This window comes from Heteronotia binoei, chromosome 7, assembly GCF_032191835.1.
Source record: "Heteronotia binoei isolate CCM8104 ecotype False Entrance Well chromosome 7, APGP_CSIRO_Hbin_v1, whole genome shotgun sequence".
NCBI lineage: Eukaryota > Metazoa > Chordata > Lepidosauria > Squamata > Gekkonidae > Heteronotia > Heteronotia binoei.
In genome coordinates, this window is record NC_083229.1 from 80,251,795 (window position 1) to 80,270,731 (window position 18,937).

Below are 18,937 nucleotides of genomic sequence, written 5' to 3' on the forward strand. Positions count from 1 at the left end.
ATGCAGTTGATACTACCACTCCCAAAGATTATCCCTGTAACTATACAATATAAAATGTTTATCAAAGATATAAGGTTTCATGAGAAAAGAACCTTTAGTACACGAAAAAAAATAATGAAACCTTACATGTAGACTGTGACTGCAATAATCACACTCCTGTGCATTTTGCTATGTTACAGGTAGCTAGGGAGACTTATTTGGCTGCTATTTCAAATGGAAACAGTACATGCACATTAACTATTGGATCTCTCCAGCAAACCATCTATTTAGCTGAAGCAACTTTCCTGCTTCATCCTCAGCAAACTCTCCCTGGCTAGGTGAAGTAGAGTAAAATACACAAACTCACAGCCAGAGATCATTACTAAATTTGGAGAAGGGAACCGCCCTAGTTTTTAGAATGTGTTCACCACCTCTAGTCAGGTGAATAAAACCACATCAAAATGATGGTGTTAGTAGTGTGTCAGCATGAGTTATGAGCAGACCAATCATATTCCTGTTATTTGGCAGTGAATTTTCCATTGAATTCAATAGAACTTATTGCAAATAAGTGTGTATTGAATTGAAGGCACAGAAACAAAATCTAGGGCTTGTGCAACAGATTATGGGATAAGTAAATGGTGGTTTAGGGAAAGTTACCATGAAAATTATGTGATATTACCCTAACTTTAACTATTACATAAATGCTGACTATTTTTTAAACCATCTCTCTGCAAAGATGTCATCTTCTAACCTGCATAGTTTAAAAAAATACATAAGGTACAGTGTATGCGGGTTCTGACAGGTTAATTTGTATTCCCCTACCCAAATGCATGCAAAACTTATCCTACAAGTATTTTCTGGCAGTTTATTTTCTGGTGTTACTCCAAAAACATATTACAAGCCCAATTTTGAAATACGGTTGCTATTGAGCAAGCCTGTGGAATGGCTCTGCAACAATATATTGTCTAATTGTTAACATTATAGTCCACAGTTGGATGCAGAAGCTCTTTTCTGAACTCCACATTCAAGCCACACCCAAAACCTTGTGTCTGTTTTCCATCCAAGTTGTTTCTTGTTTCAGAAAAATGAACTGCCTTCAGATCTAACAAAAAACGAGCGCATCCTACAGCTCCTGCAGGCCCGAGGAAAGCACAGAAAGAGCTAATGCAAGATCATGCATTGAGAGAGCAGAGGAGCCCTGCCTGCTATGAGCCCTTGAGCAAAGCTAGTGTTCCTGCAGAACTGGAAACGTCTTGCTGAGACCTGAACACGCCGTGGCTCTTACTCTGAGAATGAGCTCAGGACTCTTCAAGGAGTGGCACTGCTGAGGCATTGATTTTATCCCACTGAACTCACCAGGTTTCTGTTGCTGGCTTCAGTCCAGAGGAGGTTTTTGTCTCTAATGTAGCATTCCCAAATGACAGCCTTTTCTGCCTCAGAGAAAGCTTCTTTGCTATGGCCTCATCCATTCTCTCTGGTTCTTTTATAGTGGTGTTGCACTGGCCTTCCCAGTCCTCCTATGACTCCCCAGGTACTAAACAGTTCTTTAAAATATATAAAGGGATAGCCGTGTTAATCTGCTGCAGCACAGATAAACAGGGGCCTTGTGGCACCTTAATGACCAACAAATTTTGTTTTCCAGGATAAGACTTATTTTGTATTCATTTATGTGGGAGTTGGAAAAGAAAACAACAACAGGGTCTCATAAAATGCAGTCAACTACAGAGTGAAATGTAATTATAGAAAATTGGGGGTGAGGGTCCTAAGCTCCTACGTAAAATGACTGCAAAATTAATATTTACTTATAGCATCTGAAGTGCTGGAATATATGAGACTTCAGCCTCTCTCCTAGCAATTAATTTGAATGCATACGTGCTCAGCAATAGCACAAAGATTTGCAAGAAAAATGTACGAGTTAGTCTCTTGCAGGATTGTCAAGCTAATCCACGCCACTGCTGAATCTCAGGACTCCAGTTGTTACACTGGGATGCTCTGTCTACTGGAAATATTTCACAGACAGATCCATAATTTTTTAAGACATAAAACTTGTATGATTGGGCCTCACTTTGCACTGATAACATGCCATGCAAAAATGTCATGGATTCTAGTGGGTTTTGGAATTGCATAACCATGCAAAAAATGTCATGGGCACTGTTGAAATGCTAAAGAAATAGACAAGTGAGCCCATTAAACAGGAAAAGCAAGAAAGCATATATAGCATAGTATTTACAGACTGCATGAAATAATTTATTTTCATTCTGTGACTGAGATATGTAAATTAGACAGGATAATTATTTCATTTCACAAACACATTATTTAATGTTGCTGCAAGCTTTTCAAGTGTCTTATTAAGGCACTGGTTATTTAGAGAGAAAGCAAAATAATACAGAATGGAATAAGTTACTCTGTGGCTGTGTGTATACTTGTTAGTCTTGGCATCATTCAGGATTAATTCCACCGTCACCTACTATCTAGCTGGATACATGGCTGTTCCAAAATAGAATCATTTATTGTATCTATACATTGTGTTTCTTAATGGTGGTATATACACGTATCAGCATAGTCAATATAAAGGTTGTTGGTTTATATATTTACATTATTTATAGTCTGCTTTTCTCACTGAAGCTCAAGGTGAATTGCACAGCGTAAATCAAATACAATCAACAAGATGAAGCATCCAATTAACAGAGCAATAGGATTTGGATTATGGAAATTTGGAGCCAACCAGAACTCTGAAACATAACTGAAACAAACCTGATAACAAAGCATATTCATTTAAACATGACAGTACCATCAAAGAGTACCCAGCTTGCTGGGGGGAAAGTGTAGATGACTGGGGAAGGCAATGGCAAACCACCCCATAAAAAGTCTGCCGTGAAAACGTTGTTGTGAAAGCAACGTCACCCCAGAGTTGAAAATGACTGGTGCTTGCACAGGGGACTACCTTTACCTTTTTACCATCAAAGAGCTCTGAAGGGTATAACTCTGCTTAACATGGTGCTTTTAGTATTGAAATTTGTAATGGATAAATAAAGGATTGGGATTACGTTTCCACTAGGTCTGATCTATTTTGGAGATTTTTTTTTTTAAATAAATGCTAGTTACATGATTTCAGTAACTTCATTTCATAGGATACAAAATTTTGCAATCCATTATGTATAATTATCAACAGGAAAGCCTGGTTATTCATTACTGATTATTGTGTCTATATCCCACTGTTAGGTTGCCACAGTCAGCTGCAGGTTTAAGGACAGTTTTATATTCTATTGCATTGTACCACTGAGGCAATACAACCCTTACATATCTTAATAGATTAACAAATTGCTGAAAAAGTCAGAAGTTCTAAAGATGGTTACCAAATAAAGCCAGTATTGCTCTTAAATAATGCCAATATGTAATGTATTTTAGCCTGCAATGCCAATTTGTTATGAACACCCACTGTGCAATAAAGTTAGATATTCAATATACAGCCCACTGTACGTTGAACGTGTAGAAAGCAAGATTCAGAATAATAGGGCAGATGCCCTTCCAAACAGACACAATAATAATTAAGTAGAATGCTCACAAGAATAAACGGTGCTAAAATATATGTACATCTATGGCTGATCATTTTGCTGCAGCCGCTTTTTCTAGCACAGTCAGGGCTGATGTTGATTTTTGTCAGAGAGAATATACCATATGCTTCCCCAGCTGAATGGCCATTGTTGATAACAGTATCCATGTAAACTGCTCTGCCCTGTTGTCTTCAGAGAAGACCTTACACCATAGCCTTTACAAAACAAATGTCCTAATACAGAAGAGAAAAAAATAGGGCTCTAAGCTGTGCGATATTTAAAAAGCAACCTGCTTAAGTGAGCTATAATACTGCAATTTCATATATGCAATGCTTTTTGCTTGTGATGTTGTTTCATGTGGTTCATATGGTATTTAATAAATACATGGGGAGTCATGAAACTTTGCACACATGACACTGGCACCTGGATCTTGTTGTGATTGGGCAACTGCCTCTCTTTTGACACAACAGCTTAAATTATGTGTTTAAAAATCAATAAATGGACATGCTGAGTCATTGTAAACAGAGTTACATCCTTCTAAGGCTCTTGAGGTCAATGATACAAGAAGAAGTAACTCTGCTTCAGATGAAATTTAAAGTATTAATATCCCATGTTCTCCAACACAGTAACGTACTCTATGATTTCATAGAAGGTGATTTAGTACAAACTTTTTTCTCTGTTAATGGCTGTGAGGAAATAGATTGGATAGCATGCCATCACATGAACTGAAGACCCTTGTAAAAGGAACGTTCTAAAGTTAAATAATGGAAACAAGAACTAGAATTCCCTGTAGCCATTTTTTGGACTTGGGATTCCCTGTGGCCATTTTCTGGGTCATTTTCAAACCATTGGCATGATTACTGTTCTTCAGAAATGACTAAATTGAGGATAAAAGTAGTGAAGCCGATTGCCTTCCAATTCATCTACTGTGGAATTTGTCTGGTGGGGGCGGGTGTGTGTGCTCTGGACTACTGGACAAGTTTGTCTGGGTTGCTAGTAAAGTCCAATTCAAATATTTTCTCCAGCTAGCAGGAAAGAGCTGCAGTTGCCAAATGATAGCACTGTGACTCTTTTCTGGATATCAGGGTTCCTTGGAGATGGCCATGATCGGTCCAGACATAGCCACAATCTGTTTATGCAATTCCTCCCTTGAAAAATGTATGTGTGTATGTATGTGTATCTCAAATGCAAGATGCCATGTCAGCAGACCACGCTAAATGCACTTTATTGTCAATCAGATTAAATACTGGGACTTTCCATCATTTTACTTTTCCTCTTACATTTTAAAACCTTAACTTTTCAGTAGCTAAAAAAATAGAAAGAAAACACAAAAAGGATTGGAACCTGCTCTTGCGCAAGAGGAACAACTTCCATTTGTGCCAGGCAGGTCTATAATTTCTACAGCTTTCACATGAACTGTAGCATGCCTGTGTTGTCTATCCCAGGCTGTCCCTTTGGAGTGGGTGTATGAGTGATGCAAAGACCTGCAGAAGACATTTTTCCTGACAAAAATATGTAATCTTTCATTGAAATCTGCCTCCATTCCTGAAGACTGGAAGGTAGCAAATGTCACCCCCATCTTTAAAAAGGGTTCCAGAGGAGATCCAGGAAATTACAGGCCAGTCAGTCTGACTTCAATACCGGGAAAGTTGGTAGAAACCATTATCAAAGAGAGAATGAGTAGGCACATTGATGAACACAAGTTATTGAGGAAGAAACAGCATGGGTTCAGTAAGGGAAGATCTTGTCTCACTAAGCTGTTAGAGTTCTTTGAGGGAGTGAACAAACATGTGGACAAAGGGGACCCAATAGATGTTGTTAACCTTGACTTCCAGAAAGCTTTTGATAAAAGTTCCTCATCAAAGGCTCCTTAGTAAGCTCGAGAGTCATGGAGTAAAAGGACAAGTCCTCTTGTGGATCAAAAACTGGCTAATTAATAGGAAGCAGAGTGAGTATAAATGGGCAATTTTCGCAGCGGGGGACGGTAAGCAGTGGGGTGCCACAGGGCTCAGTACTGGGTCCCATGCTCTTTAACTTGTTCGTTAATGATCTGGAGTTGGGAGTAAGCAGTGAAGTGGCCAAGTTTGCAGATGACACTAAATTGTTCAGGGTGGTGAAAACCAGAGAGGATTGTGAGGCACTCCAAAGGGATCTGTTGAGGCTGGGTGAGTGGGCGTCAACATGGCAGATGAGGTTCAATGTGGCCAAGTGCAAAGTAATGCACATTGGGGCCAAAAATCCTAGCTATAAATACAAGTTAATGGGGTGTGAACTGGCAGAGACTGACCAAGAGAGAGATCTTGGGGCCACTAGATAACTCACTGAAAACGTCAAGACTGTGTGATTGCAATAAAAAAGGCCAGCGTCATGCTGGGAATTATTAGGAAGGGAATTGAAAACAAATCAGCCAGTATCATAATGCCCCTGTATAAATCAATGGTGTGACCACATTTGGTGTACTGCATACAATTCTGGTCACCGCACCTAAAAAAAGATTATAGCATTGGGAAAAGTGCAGAAAAGGGCAACTAGAATGATTAAAGGGTTGGAACAGTTACCCTATGAAGAAAGGTTAAAACGCTTGGAGCTCTTTAGCTTGGAGAAACATCGCCTGAGGGGTGACTTGATAGAGGTTTACAAGATTATGTATGGGATAGAGAAGGTAGAGAAAGAAGTACTTTTCTCCCTTTCTCACGATACAAGAACTCATGGGCATTCAATGAAATTGCTGAGCAGTCAGGTTAGAACGGATAAAAGGAAGTACTTCACCCAAAGGGTGATTAACATGTGGAATTTACTGCCATAGGAGGTGGTGGCAGCTACAAGCATAGACAGCTTCAAGAGGGGAATAGATAAGCATATGGAGCAGAGGTCCATCGGTGGCTATTAGTCACAGTTTATTGTTGGAACTCTCTGTCTCGGGCAGTGATGCTCTGTATTCTTGTGCTTGTGGGGGAGGGCAAAGTGGAAGGGCTTCTAGCCCCACTGGCGGACCTCTTGATGGCACTTGGGTTTTTTGGCCACTGTGTGACACAGAGTGTTGGACTGGATGGGACACTGGCCTGATCCAACATGGCTTCTCTTATGTTCTCATGTTCTTAAGACAAGGGGGTGGTGAGAAAGATTTATTCAACAAATAGAGTGGAACTTGCAGTACTTTGGGTCCCAACCAATGCACAGCCATCCCAATACACCTTTTCAAAGCCACATGACAGTTTAATCCCCACACATGGACTGCAATTTGACTTGTAAATGCCATTTTCTGATTAACAGCAGTTAAATCTAATTAATTCTAATGTCTTTGAATGTAAGCCTACATAGGGCACTGATATCTGTATTAATAGCACTGTTCAATCCAGTAAATTTTCTCCTGTGGATACAAGGGTGGGAAAGTTGACACACAGAGAGGTTTACTCAGTTGTATACAAGTAGCAAGAAAGGCATTTACAAAGCCCACACTTAAATCTTACATATTAAACTTTTCTCTGAGTAAACTAAAAAAGAAGGGGGGGACTCTTCCCTTAACCTGAAATATTTCTGCTTGTACAGCTATGCCTGTTGCTGGGTGTTAGTTTAGGGTTTTCTTTTTAACAGCATGAATAATGTTAGTGTAGCTATGGTTTTCAAAGTATTAAATAATTAAATATTGCATTAAGTCTTAAGGCTGAAGTGCAAGACGTTAAATTATATTTTGAAAATCTAATGCCTTATTCCTTTTGTGAGAGCATTTAGAATTGCAGTATGCTTTATGCAAATAATTCATTTACAGCCGCTGATCTATAATACTTGAATTAAATGAAGACATTGCCAGGTGTGATTTTCTAGTTAACTCCTGAATCATGCAAAATTGATATATATTGTAGCTGGCACTCTTTAAGTACACAGATCAGATGTGTTTACAAAATCACATTCTACACTCTTATTTTCTTCAACAGACTTATTCATACGGAAAAAACAAAGAAATATTTTTTTAAAAAAAACTGCCTTTAGAAAAAAATAATACTTTCAAAATACTTTGCTGGAACCCTGTTGATCCTGTCATGTTACAACATTGGGTATACTTTGTTCAGAACCAGCCTAACCAAAGATCATATAAATATACTTCAGGGACATGTGCATGAATGGAAACAGGTTCTGTTGTCCCACCTTGCAACAGTTCTGTATTTGCTAGTGAGGGTTTTCCAGTTTAAATTGTTTTCTCTTAATTCTGCCTATTACAGCATATTTGCGAAAATGCCCTTCTGTACTACGTTGATTCCTGAAACAGTACAGTTTGTGCTGCTTTCCATGTGTACTCATTAAAATTAATATGTTTGAGAGTTTGTCTCGCTTCTCTATGTTCACTTTTTGTTCAGTTGTTTCCTGACAAGGTATAATTTGAGTAAGAATAAGATAGTACTTTTTTTGGTATACTATCTCAACACAGACTGGATTTGGGTTTTACTTCTGGATTTGGGTTTTGTTTCCAGATTTGGTTTTGAGAAATCAGATATACTCTCCTTTTATGAGTAACAAAATAAGGCAACACTGAATAATTTTGAAAATGAGCTTCAGCAAGTAGATGAGCTCATAGCAACCATGCTGGAAAAGTTAGTACAGGTAATGCCCAATTAAGTTTAAAAATGGCAGAGAGGCAGCAACACATCAGGACAGCGATGGCTGCAAGCGGTTATGCAAAAATGAGGAAGAAGAGGACTCACCAGACTTCTGTGGTTTTAGGTACTGAAAACTGCACATCATAAACATTCTGTGAAGCAATAGCATAAACAGGGCTTTTCCCCTGGGGAAACACAGTGGAACAGAGTTCCAGAAACCCTTAGTGGAAACAAAATTCTTCAAAAATGTTTATAAACACATGAGAGGCACCCCATGTATTTCTCCTTCACTTCCCTCTTGAGAGTTTTGGCACCTTTTTCCCAGAAAAAAAGCCCTGAGTATAAACATTCCTGAAATCAAAGTTTGTTGGGGGTTTTACTCACCAAAAACCATCATCACACCTATCATCCTTGACTGCAAATGCAGATTTCACATTCGTCCACATTCCTAGATACCAACATGTTACCAGTTTAAATGGAATGAGGGAGAGGCTGATGGAGACCAGCAAGGGAACTATCAGGTTAGCTCTTTTGATGTATTAAGAGTATCACGTCCTAATTTTGGCAATGATTCAGTCAATTTTTTAACGATCTGCAATGCTGCTTGGAACCTTGGATAGGGTTGCCAAGTCCAATTAAAGAAAAATCTGGGGACTTTGGGGGTGGAGCCAGGAGACTTTGAGGGTGGAGCCAGGAGACATGGGGGTGGAGCCAAAAACAAGGATGTGACAAGCATAATTGAACTCCAAGGGAGTTCTGGCCATCACATTTAAAGAGACAGCACACCTTTTAAAATGCCTTTCTTCCATAGGAAATAATTAAGGATAGGGGCACCATCTTTTGGGGCTCATAGAATTGGACCCTCTGGTCCAATCGTTTTGAAACTTGGGGGGTATTTTGGGGAGAGGCACTAGATGCTATACTGAAAATTTGGTGCCTCTACCTCAAAAAATAGCCCCCCCAGAGCCCCCAATACCCACGGATCAATTTCCTATTATTCCCTATGGGAATCGTTCTCCATAGGGAATAATAGAGTGCCCAGTAGACATTTCCCTCCCCCCCCCCACGCTTTCTAAAGGGGGGGGGAGAGGGCCTCCAAACCAGGGAATCCCCTGCCCCCTCCCTCTCTCTCTCACACACACACACACTTACCAGATCTTCTTCCGTAGAACTCTTGCTGTGGAAACGAAAGCAAAAGAAAGGGCGGGGCCGTTCTCCCAAGCCCTTCCTGCTTCCTCCCCAGCCTTAAAGGGGCAGAAGCAGCCCTTCCTGCTTCCTCCCCAGCCTTAAAGGGGCTCAGGAGCTCTGCAACATGAAGCCTACAGGTATGTTCTCCCCCCCCCTCCACCCCCACCCCCGCCTCCAGAGTTTTGAAGAGCGGGAGATGAGGCTGTGAACCCAGAACTCTCCCGCCAGAGCGGGAGGGTTGGGAAGCCTAACCTTGGAAGACCTGCTAATCAGCCACCTATGGCCCCAATGAACAGTTTGTATACTTCACTATCCATGTTTGAGGAAATGTGAAGTTTTATCCTGGGCCCAGATGTCTGCTGAATCACTTCTAGTGTCCTTGGCATGTTTGTTGAAAGAAACAACCTTACCAGCATTTTTATGGGGCTTTCCTCAACTTGGGAACAATTTTGTTTTGACATTCTTGAACTAATTATGGCTGGGAGATGACAAAATATCAAAGGTCGCAAGATTAGGCAAGGGCCACAAAATACTGACTCAGTTCACACAAGCAAGAATATGAACAATTGTTTAATCTTGTGATGCAGAATCATGCAGTCAAGATGGAACAAAAGGCCTTGCAGATCAGCTCTACAAACTTAACAATACAGAAAAGCCAGTGAAAAGAACAGTGTCATTGTGAAGTCTTTTCCCTTTCAAAATCTTTACTTTCTGCCCCCCCCCCCCCTTGCTTGTCTTCAGCTTCTTGTGTAGTTTGTGGCTAGCCAGCCTAAAGTAAAGCACTGAACAGGATTCTTGACTAGATGGACCACTGGGCTGATCCAGCAGGGCTCTTATGTTCAAACCAATCTGAAGTGTGTGCCAAGCTTCCTTCTAGTGTGCCCTCAAAACAGAACATTCATATCAGATAAAGGGCACAAATTCCCAAAAGGCTCCACTCAGTTGCACACTGCCTTGGAGTGAAATCCATCATCAAGAGATAAGAATGCTTTTCAAGCATTTAAAATAAAGTGGCGAAGTTAAAGTGATGAAAGTGACACTTGCAGAACAGGTTAAAATATTTTATAAATCTTTTTTGAAGTGTGTAAAAACCCTATGGGGAAAATGGTGGGTAGAGAACTAAAACTATGCTTTGGATGAAACATCTGTAAATAAATTGCCATCTTGTGTGACCATTAATCAGTTCCAAAAACTGATACAAACACACTGAAAACCACCTTTCTGTGTTCTGCAGGAGAGTCCCTCATACGCAAACTCAGTCTTATCTTGTGGTGAGCGCAGTAGAATATAGATGCAGGAGAATGTGGTGGCAGAGGCCTGAAGTTGTGTAATGAACTGCAGCGCCTCAAACTGCAGGTTGCACTTTGAGTGCACTTTGAGTGTTCCTTCACTTTTGAAAACTTCCATGCCAATAGAAAACTAGTACAGCAGGGAGAAAGGTCAAACTGTTTTTCTTTGCTGTGCTGTTTTTGTTGTTTTTGCTTGTGAGGAGTTTTAACAGGGAAAATTCCAAAATGTGATCCTCTCTTCCCCCACATTTTGTTTAAATAGAGGCAGTTCTTTCTGCCTTCTCAGGGACAACTGATACATTGCAGAGTACACAGCATGGGTCCAGTGTCTCCACCCTATTGCCTGTGTGAGAACCAGCTTGGAAAGACTGATGTGTGCAGCTTGCAGGGGATCCATTCTATACACTTTTGAACCTGTGTCTGGCATTTGACCTAAGGCCTCTGGGTTTGCAGTGCCACAGTGACTCTGGTTCTTCTGTGCAGATTGCATTGATTCTTCTGGGCTTGCAAAATTGCCCTCCACCTTCAGTTTCTACTGCAGAGAATCTATGGAATTTTGTTTCCGTTCTGTTGGGCTTCTATTGCCCTTGCTTTTTTTGCAGTTTTTTCCCCTCCTACATAGAAAATAATTGAGGATGAGACACCTTTGGGAGGTCATAACTTGGCTGTTGTAAATCCAGTCTTCACTAAACTTGGACAGAAGGTAGATGAGAGATTGCCAGAGATCCTCTGTGAGTTTTGTGTCTCTAGCTTGCACAGGACCTGTTCTATACACTCCTGAACCTGTGCCTATCATTTCCCCAGAATGCACTTTCCTGGGGGCATCTTCTTGGGGGGGGGGGGGGGCTATAACTTAGACCCCATAAACTCAATAGTCACGAAGCTTGGAGATTAGGTAGAAGAGTGTCACTAAAGATCTCTTGTAAATTTGATGACTCTAGCATGCCGGGGGTGGGGGCAGCATTCTACTACATCACAAATCTCAGGAACCTCACCAGTTCATTTAAGCACCAAAATGTTCATGACTACATTGTTTGTGAACCAGGCATACCACAAACCATGAAGCAAACCACATTTTTGCTTATGCCAAGTTATTAGGAATTAAAGAAGTCCTCTAACAATGCCCATTTTATTGGCAATCCTTGCTTTGTACCTTCATATCTCCCAAACATTGCAAAATTTCTGCAAGAGCTCCTGTTGAAGTACTTTGTTACTGTTATAATTGCATGTTATTTGTCGCTGATAATGTATATGTTTAAAACTTAGAGATAAAATTCCATAAAAACAAAAACTGAATGATAATTTTCTTGTTAGTGATTTCTGTTTTTTTCTAGTGGATGGCTGCAGCTAGGCTGAGAATCATTTTGGTTGTTGTAGCAACAGCTGATTGACAAACTCTTCCCTTCTCTCCTGTTTAGTCATGCTGTCAAATTACATCCACATTAGGAGATTAGAACTGCTCTCAATTGCAACACTAGGTCAGGCCACTTTACGTAAGTACAATGCACACAGAAATTTTACACTCATGCAAACAACAGAGCTGCAGTCATTTTACTTGCAACTCCAAGAAAAAATTATGATAGCACATGACATAAATATGGCCCATAATTGTCTTGCACAATGGGGCTAATGATCTGAACTGATTTTTTTAAAAATCACTTATCTTGGAATAAAATGGGCTGAAATAAATTAAGACTCACTTTCAGGAAAGCATGCATAAAAGTAATCTGTAAGGATATAAATCACTTTAACATTATAAAATCAAGTAAAGCTTTTTAAAAAATTTCTTTGGAGTTATTCAGAATTTTAATCTATAGGGTGCAGTCAAAATTAATTCCTATGGAAAACATTACCAATATGGAGGCTTTCCTAATTTATTCTGCAGAAAGGGTAGTTTAGCAGAGAAGGTTTACTTCAGAGCCGCCAAGTCCAATTCAAGAAATATCTGGGGACTTTGGGGGTGGAGCCAAGATCAAGGCTGTGACAAGCATAATTGAACTCCAAAGGGAGTTCCAGCCATCACATTTAAAGGGACGGCACACCTTTTCAATTCCTTCCTTCCATAGGAAATAATGAAGGATAGGGGCACCTTCTTTTGGGGCTCATAGAATTGGACCCCCGGTCCAATCTTTTTGAAACTTGGTGGGTATTTTGGGGAGAGTCACTAGATGCTATACTGAAAAATTGGTGCCTCTACCCTCAAAAGCAGCCCCCCCAGAGCCCCAGATACCCACGGATCAATTCTCCATGTTTTTCTATGGCAATTAATCTCCATAGGGAATAACAGAGTTCCTAGCAGACATTTCCCTCCCCTTCTCCCGCTTTCTGACGACCCTGAAGCGGGGGGAGGGCCTCCAAACCCGGGGATACCCTGCCCCCACCTGGGGATTGGCAACCCTATTTGCAAGTGAAATAAGAACATAAGAGAAGCCATGTTAGATCAAGCCAATGGCCCATCCAGTTCAACACTCTGTGTCACACAGTGGCAAATTTTTATACACACACACACACACACACACTGTGGCTAATAGCCACTGATGGACCTCTGCTCCATATTTTTATCTAAACCCCTCTTGAAGGTGGCTATGCTTGTGGCCGCCACCACCTCCTGAGGCAGTGAATTCCACATGTTAATCACCCTTTGGGTGAAGTACTTCCTTTTATCCGTTTTAACCTGTCTGCTCAGCAATTTCATTGAATGCCCACGAGTTCTTGTATTGTGAGAAAGGGAGAAAAGTACTTCTTTCTCTACTTTCTCCATCCCATGCATTATCTTGTAAACCTCTATCATGTCACCCCGCAGTCGACGTTTCTCCGAGCTAAATATATTTATTACACTCACATTACAAAGTTAGGAACAAAATAACAAAACGAGAAGAGCAGAATCAGAGACACCTTTTGTGCTTAGGTGCATGCAAGAACTGCAGAAATATTTTAACTGTATGGAATTTGAGTTGCCTATTTATTTTAGAGAAGTAACATGGAGCAAACTGAAGTGGATCACAATTGGCCTTGTGACTTTTTCATGGTGTCCTCCAATTGGGTTGGATTTAACTTGTTTTTTGGCTTTAAGTTGCTAGCTCTCCTCTTTATTACAATTTCCATTACTTGTGGCTTTTGTCCCTGGATATCCTATGATTCCTCTTTTGTAGTCTAAGGAGTCCCTCTTCCCTTTCTCACTAGAGGAAAAGCTGGTTAGATTGACCCATTGTTAACACTCTCAGCAGAAACTAATGAGTAAACAGACCCCTCCCTTCTAGTTTTCCAAGGATGCATTTTATAGCTAGTCTAAGTATGACCAAGGAGCAAAAAGAATTCAGTTAACCTGTTACAGAATGCCTGCACAAGAGTGCTTTAAACAATCACTTAAATATAAGATTACCAGCTTCAAGATGGAGCTCAGGGTTCTTAAATTTCAGCTGTTCCCCAAACTACAGAGAAAATGGCAGCATTGAAGGGCAGACTCTCTGTGATGTCACAGCCATACTGTGATGTCACAGCCATACTGTTTGGCCTCCCCTCCCCTGCTTGCTTCCTCAAGCATCGCTCCTTGTGGGAGAATGTGCTCTGGCCTGCAGGCCCTGTTCCACCTTGGGATCCTTGGAGTTTCCAGCTCCCTGAAGGGGCTTTTCTTTTACTCTTGAGAAACCACCAGGGGTGGAATTCTAGCAGGAGCTCCTTTGCATATTAGGCCACACACCCGTGATGTAGCCAATCCTCCAAGAGCTTACAAAAAAGAGCCTTGTAAGCTCTTGGAGGATTGGCTTATCAGGGGGTAATTAGGACTGCCAAGCCCCCCAGTTTGGGTGGGGGGTTCTCCTGTCCGGGAGGTTCCCAACCCGCCAGCCCACACTGGGCCAGCGTGGGGAACCTCCTCCGACGTTGCTGGCGCGATGATGTCACCTGCGAAAACTATGGTTTTCCTGGACGCTCTAGCAATTTTGGAGGGAAAATCCTCCCCAAATGTTAGAACATCTGGGAAAAACATAGAGTTTTCCTGGAAACGCCTAGAGCAGCCAGCACACAACATTGCCAGCGCAATGACATCAATCGTGGGTGACATCATCGTGCTGTGCGCGCTTTGCGTGTGCAAAACAAGTCCTCTGCCAGAGGCTGGGGGGGACTTGGCAACCCTAGGTCTAATATGCAAAGGAGCACCTGCTAGAATTCCACCCCTAAAAACCACTACCATCACCTGATCAATGTAGGGATTTTCCACTGATAAGATCAGGGCTTCCAGCTCCCCTTCCCAGTTCTGAGGCCTTGCCTCTGTGTCTTCCACCTCCCAATACTTGGCTACCACTTGGATAGTTTAATTCCTGGCGTGCCCTGGGGAAATAGCCTGTTGCCAACTGCTTGCCTTCCTGCCTCCTGGGTCTTCCCTTTCAAATAGTGTGTTTGAGATGGGGGGGTTCTGTGTGGTACAGAGAATCGCTCTCAAGCCAAAAGCTTAAAATATTTATTAAAGAGAAAAAAAATTACAAGCATAGTTTTAGAACAATGCCAGATTTGAGCAAGAAAGAACAAAAGGAATTGGTAAAAACACAACTCTACTGTCCCACCCACTATATGTGCCCTCTGAAGTTGAAATAGGACAGTCTCTTCTAGCTTAAAAAGATAAAAGGTAAAGGTAGTGCCCTGTGCAAGCACCAGTTGTTTTCATCTCTGGGGTGATGTTGCTGTCACAACGTTTTCACGGCAGACTTTTTACGGGGTGGTTTGCCATTGCCTTCCCCAGCCATCTACACTTTCTCCCCAGCAAGCTGGGTACTTATTTTACCAACCTTGGAAGGATGGAAGGCTGAGTCAACCTGGAGCCGGCTACCTGAACCAGCTTCCGCTGGGATCGAACTCAGGTCGTGAGCAAAGCTTAGGACTGCAGTACTGCAGCTTTACCACTCTGCATCTCTACCCAGTTTCATTACCTCAATGCATGCTTCAGCCTTTCAGGCTGGCCACATAGTCAATGGCAACCTACTCAGAAAAGAGATCTGCCCCTGTGTTAATCAATGCAGCATTCTGTGAAGGGAGAGCAACTTCCTCTTGCAAGGAAGTTTTATTAACTCTGTTTTTTCACCCACTTGACCAGGTCATGCCAAGTCAAAGAAGCATTTCCTCCAGCCCATTCCTGGAAACTGTCTAGCCAAAAGCCCTCCAGACTTCTTGCCTGGGGAAGAGGGAGTTTCTTGCCTGGGGAAGTAGGGAGAAGGGGGAAGACTTGATAGCAGGGGTGTAGCCAGGATTTTAAAAGTGGGGGGAGCACCCTTTCCCATCCGCTGCTGGGCTTGCAGTTTCTCTGAAGCTTTCTGGTGTAGGGGCAAAGCTGGAGGCTCTGAAAGTGGCCAAATTGAGGCAGCTAACTCTAACATTTCGGAGTCAAGAAGGGACTGCATGTTGCAAGCAAGTGGGGTGGGTTCCTTCCACCTCCCTCTTCCCACCTCAACACTTTGCAGCCAGCAACTCCATCTGTCACGTGTAGAGCCTATCCAGATGTTGTATGTCAAACAATGACTCATACATGGGAGGGTCCAACAAGGATTGTTTAATCAAAACGTGGTTTGCAAAGCATGGGGAGCCCGGATAGATGAATTCCACCCGTCAACTCCACCCTCTGTGTCGCAGCACAGACCTTATATACCTAAGCCAGCCCCCCTGTGGAGCCCACCAATTGGTGGATTCCCTCACAATCTTGCCTAGCACCAACGTGCGCAGGTTTTTAAAGTATAATACTCCTAATCTTCCCCCTCCCCTTTTCTCCTTCCAACTATCGTTACAGTTACATTTTCTTACTTAGTTTCCATAGCAACCACACGTGTTTATAGAACTAGAGTTAAACAACAGTGCTCCCCCTTTCAGTCCCTCCTCTTTTTATTTCTAACCTTGTTTCTCTAGTTCGAACTTATAATGATGCTCTCATATTCTGCTTGTGGTGTTTGCTGTAAAACCATACCTACTTGTGTTTTTGGCTTCAAGTCCTTAATAAAGCTAATACATATTGGTAAGCATTGCATACAACAGCATACCAAAACCCCCATACATAAAATAATTAAAACAACAGTAAACAAACCCTTTAACCAACTGAAGTTAGGTAACCAGCTTGTAAGCCAATCCCAAAGATTCCATGTACTCGTTGAATACATTTGTCGTACCTGTATTCCTATACCTTGTAAGACTTTTACATCTGTTTCTATCTTACCTGATTCATTTATCCAATGGCAGCAGGTTAGCCAAACACATAAGCCTCCTTGAGCACTAAGCATATAGTCCAAAGCCAAGCGGTGCTGATACAATCCTGCCCCTAAGGATTCAATTTCTGTTTGCAAGGTTTGTACCGTTTTTGCAGTTGTGTTTGCTAGTTTTTCTACTGTATAGCTTAACCTCCTTATTGCATTCACATTCCATGCTATCCCCACACCCCAAAACGTGATGGCGACATACCTCTCCCCTTCGGACAGATACATATTGTCTAGATCATACCACTTGCTTTCATCATACTCTCTTCTCACCCTCTGCCACTTCATGTGTGAATCCCACGTTTCTAGGCTTTGCTGTTTAATATGAAAGGCAATATCCCCTGGGGCATCTGTTCCCACCATACACATTCCATTCCATACTCTAGGTAATATTTTTCCTGCCCATGTCCCACAAATCCACAACACTCCTGATGGTAATCCATATAAGTATTCCCCGTGATTCATATAAATGCGTTCTTGTATCCCAAAGAACAACTGAGACCCCTTCTGTGAGTATAATTGTATAACTGGGGTTTGGTTCGACCCATCTGTATAAATGGAAAAAGGGGTGCTCCAGTTTTTTCCATTGACTCCTTCTTCTATCCCGGGTCCCACTTTAATTGCTAAGTTGCACTTTGGATAGTCACCTACTAAAGCCCTTCTCACTCTAAGCCCAGAGGGAGAGCCATCACTAATAACATGATATTCTGATTGACTGTGCCATTGAAAACACACTTGTGCCTCAGGCCATGAGTGCTGTCTAGTTAATAAGATCTGGTCTTTATCCTTAGGGATGGTTCCTTGATTCTTCGGAATTCTGGAACCGTTAATTGCAGCATGCAGCCATGTCATATTCCATCCATAAAGAGAAAGTACTGCAGTAACCATCATGGGCCATCCCTTCCCTCCTGAAGAGGGAGGGTGCACACAGGCCCAACAAGTTGTAAGGTTGGCTTCTTTAATTATGGCATTCATTGTTTTGTGCCAAATATTCTGCTCCCATCCTCCTAGGACAGTTGAGAATAAAACAATTGCCCATAGGAATCCCAGCAGTCTTCCCAATTTCCCCCCTCACTGTCATACTGTAACCTCCCCTTCAGGTGTACAAGCGTTACACAACTTCTCTCCTCAGTTGTCTGGTTGGAAATAGCTCAGGGTATTCCACCCAGTACTCCAATCCTCAGGTGGGTGCAACCCCCTAGCCTCACCATCCTCCCAATCACTCACCACCCAAACCTTCCAATTTCTAGGAGTGCTCCCTATTTTTGCAAATCGATATCTTTCCTTTTAAAGATTCAAGCTTGGATCTTTCACCAAGAGTCTACCTGCTATAAAATCAAACAAAGTAGGGAATAAGGGTGCAGTTGAGGCTGGTCCAACAAGCCAGAAATTCAAATGACAGCACAAGGGTCCTTTCTAGAGAGTCAGCTCTTCTGAGATCCACTCATCAGGCCACGCTGAAGATACTGTCAAGAAACGTTGCACTGAGGTCCACTCCGAGTTGTCTGGGTTGGTTAGTTCCCACATTCGTTAATCGCAGCTTCAGGGGTTCTCCTTCTACCGTCTGGCTGGTCCAGTTTTCCGGTTCTGCCCCTTTCTTGGTGTGAGTATGATGTGTCCAACCTCTCTCTGCAGTTCTTACTGCGGTCTCAGTGGTGAGTAAGATGTATGAGTCCCTGCTCCCTATGGAACTTAAGGAGAGAGGACAAAGCCAGCACATATTCACGTACACTCCTCACATCCTTTCAACACCTGTTGTGCAATCGTCCATGGGCTTTTGGTAAGGTATTTCTCTTGAAAGACAGTCATCAGTGCTTTTACCCCCAATGCCCTCCCTCATGTAGTTTTCTGAACACCCACCGGGCCATGGCCTCTGGCAACCACAACCTATCTTGTATGAATATTCTTCCACCCTTTTCAACTCCCCCTTCATCTTTGGCTATCTGGGCCTCCTCCTCTGTGTAAGACAAAGGTGTTTCAGGCTGAATTGAAGGTAAGACAGGGACCAAGGCTCCCACTATTAACTCCTCTGTGGCCCTTTTTGCTTCTATGTCTGCTTTGTTGTTCCCTTTTATGTTATCAGAATTTCCTTTCTGGTG

The 18,937-nt window shown here is 42.0% G+C and overlaps 1 protein-coding gene across 1 annotated transcript in view; it reads left to right on the top strand.

Annotated features, from left to right (window-relative positions):
- The window catches only part of ANKRD29 (ankyrin repeat domain 29), a 38,569-nt gene extending 36,741 nt beyond the window's left edge, over positions 1 to 1,828 (top strand). The window contains exon 10 of the mRNA XM_060243906.1: positions 1,061 to 1,828. Coding sequence (XP_060099889.1) covers positions 1,061 to 1,144 — 84 coding nt within the window. The 3' untranslated portion in view covers positions 1,145 to 1,828. The remainder of the gene's footprint in view (positions 1 to 1,060) is intronic.
- The last annotated feature ends 17,109 nt before the right edge of the window (positions 1,829 to 18,937 follow it).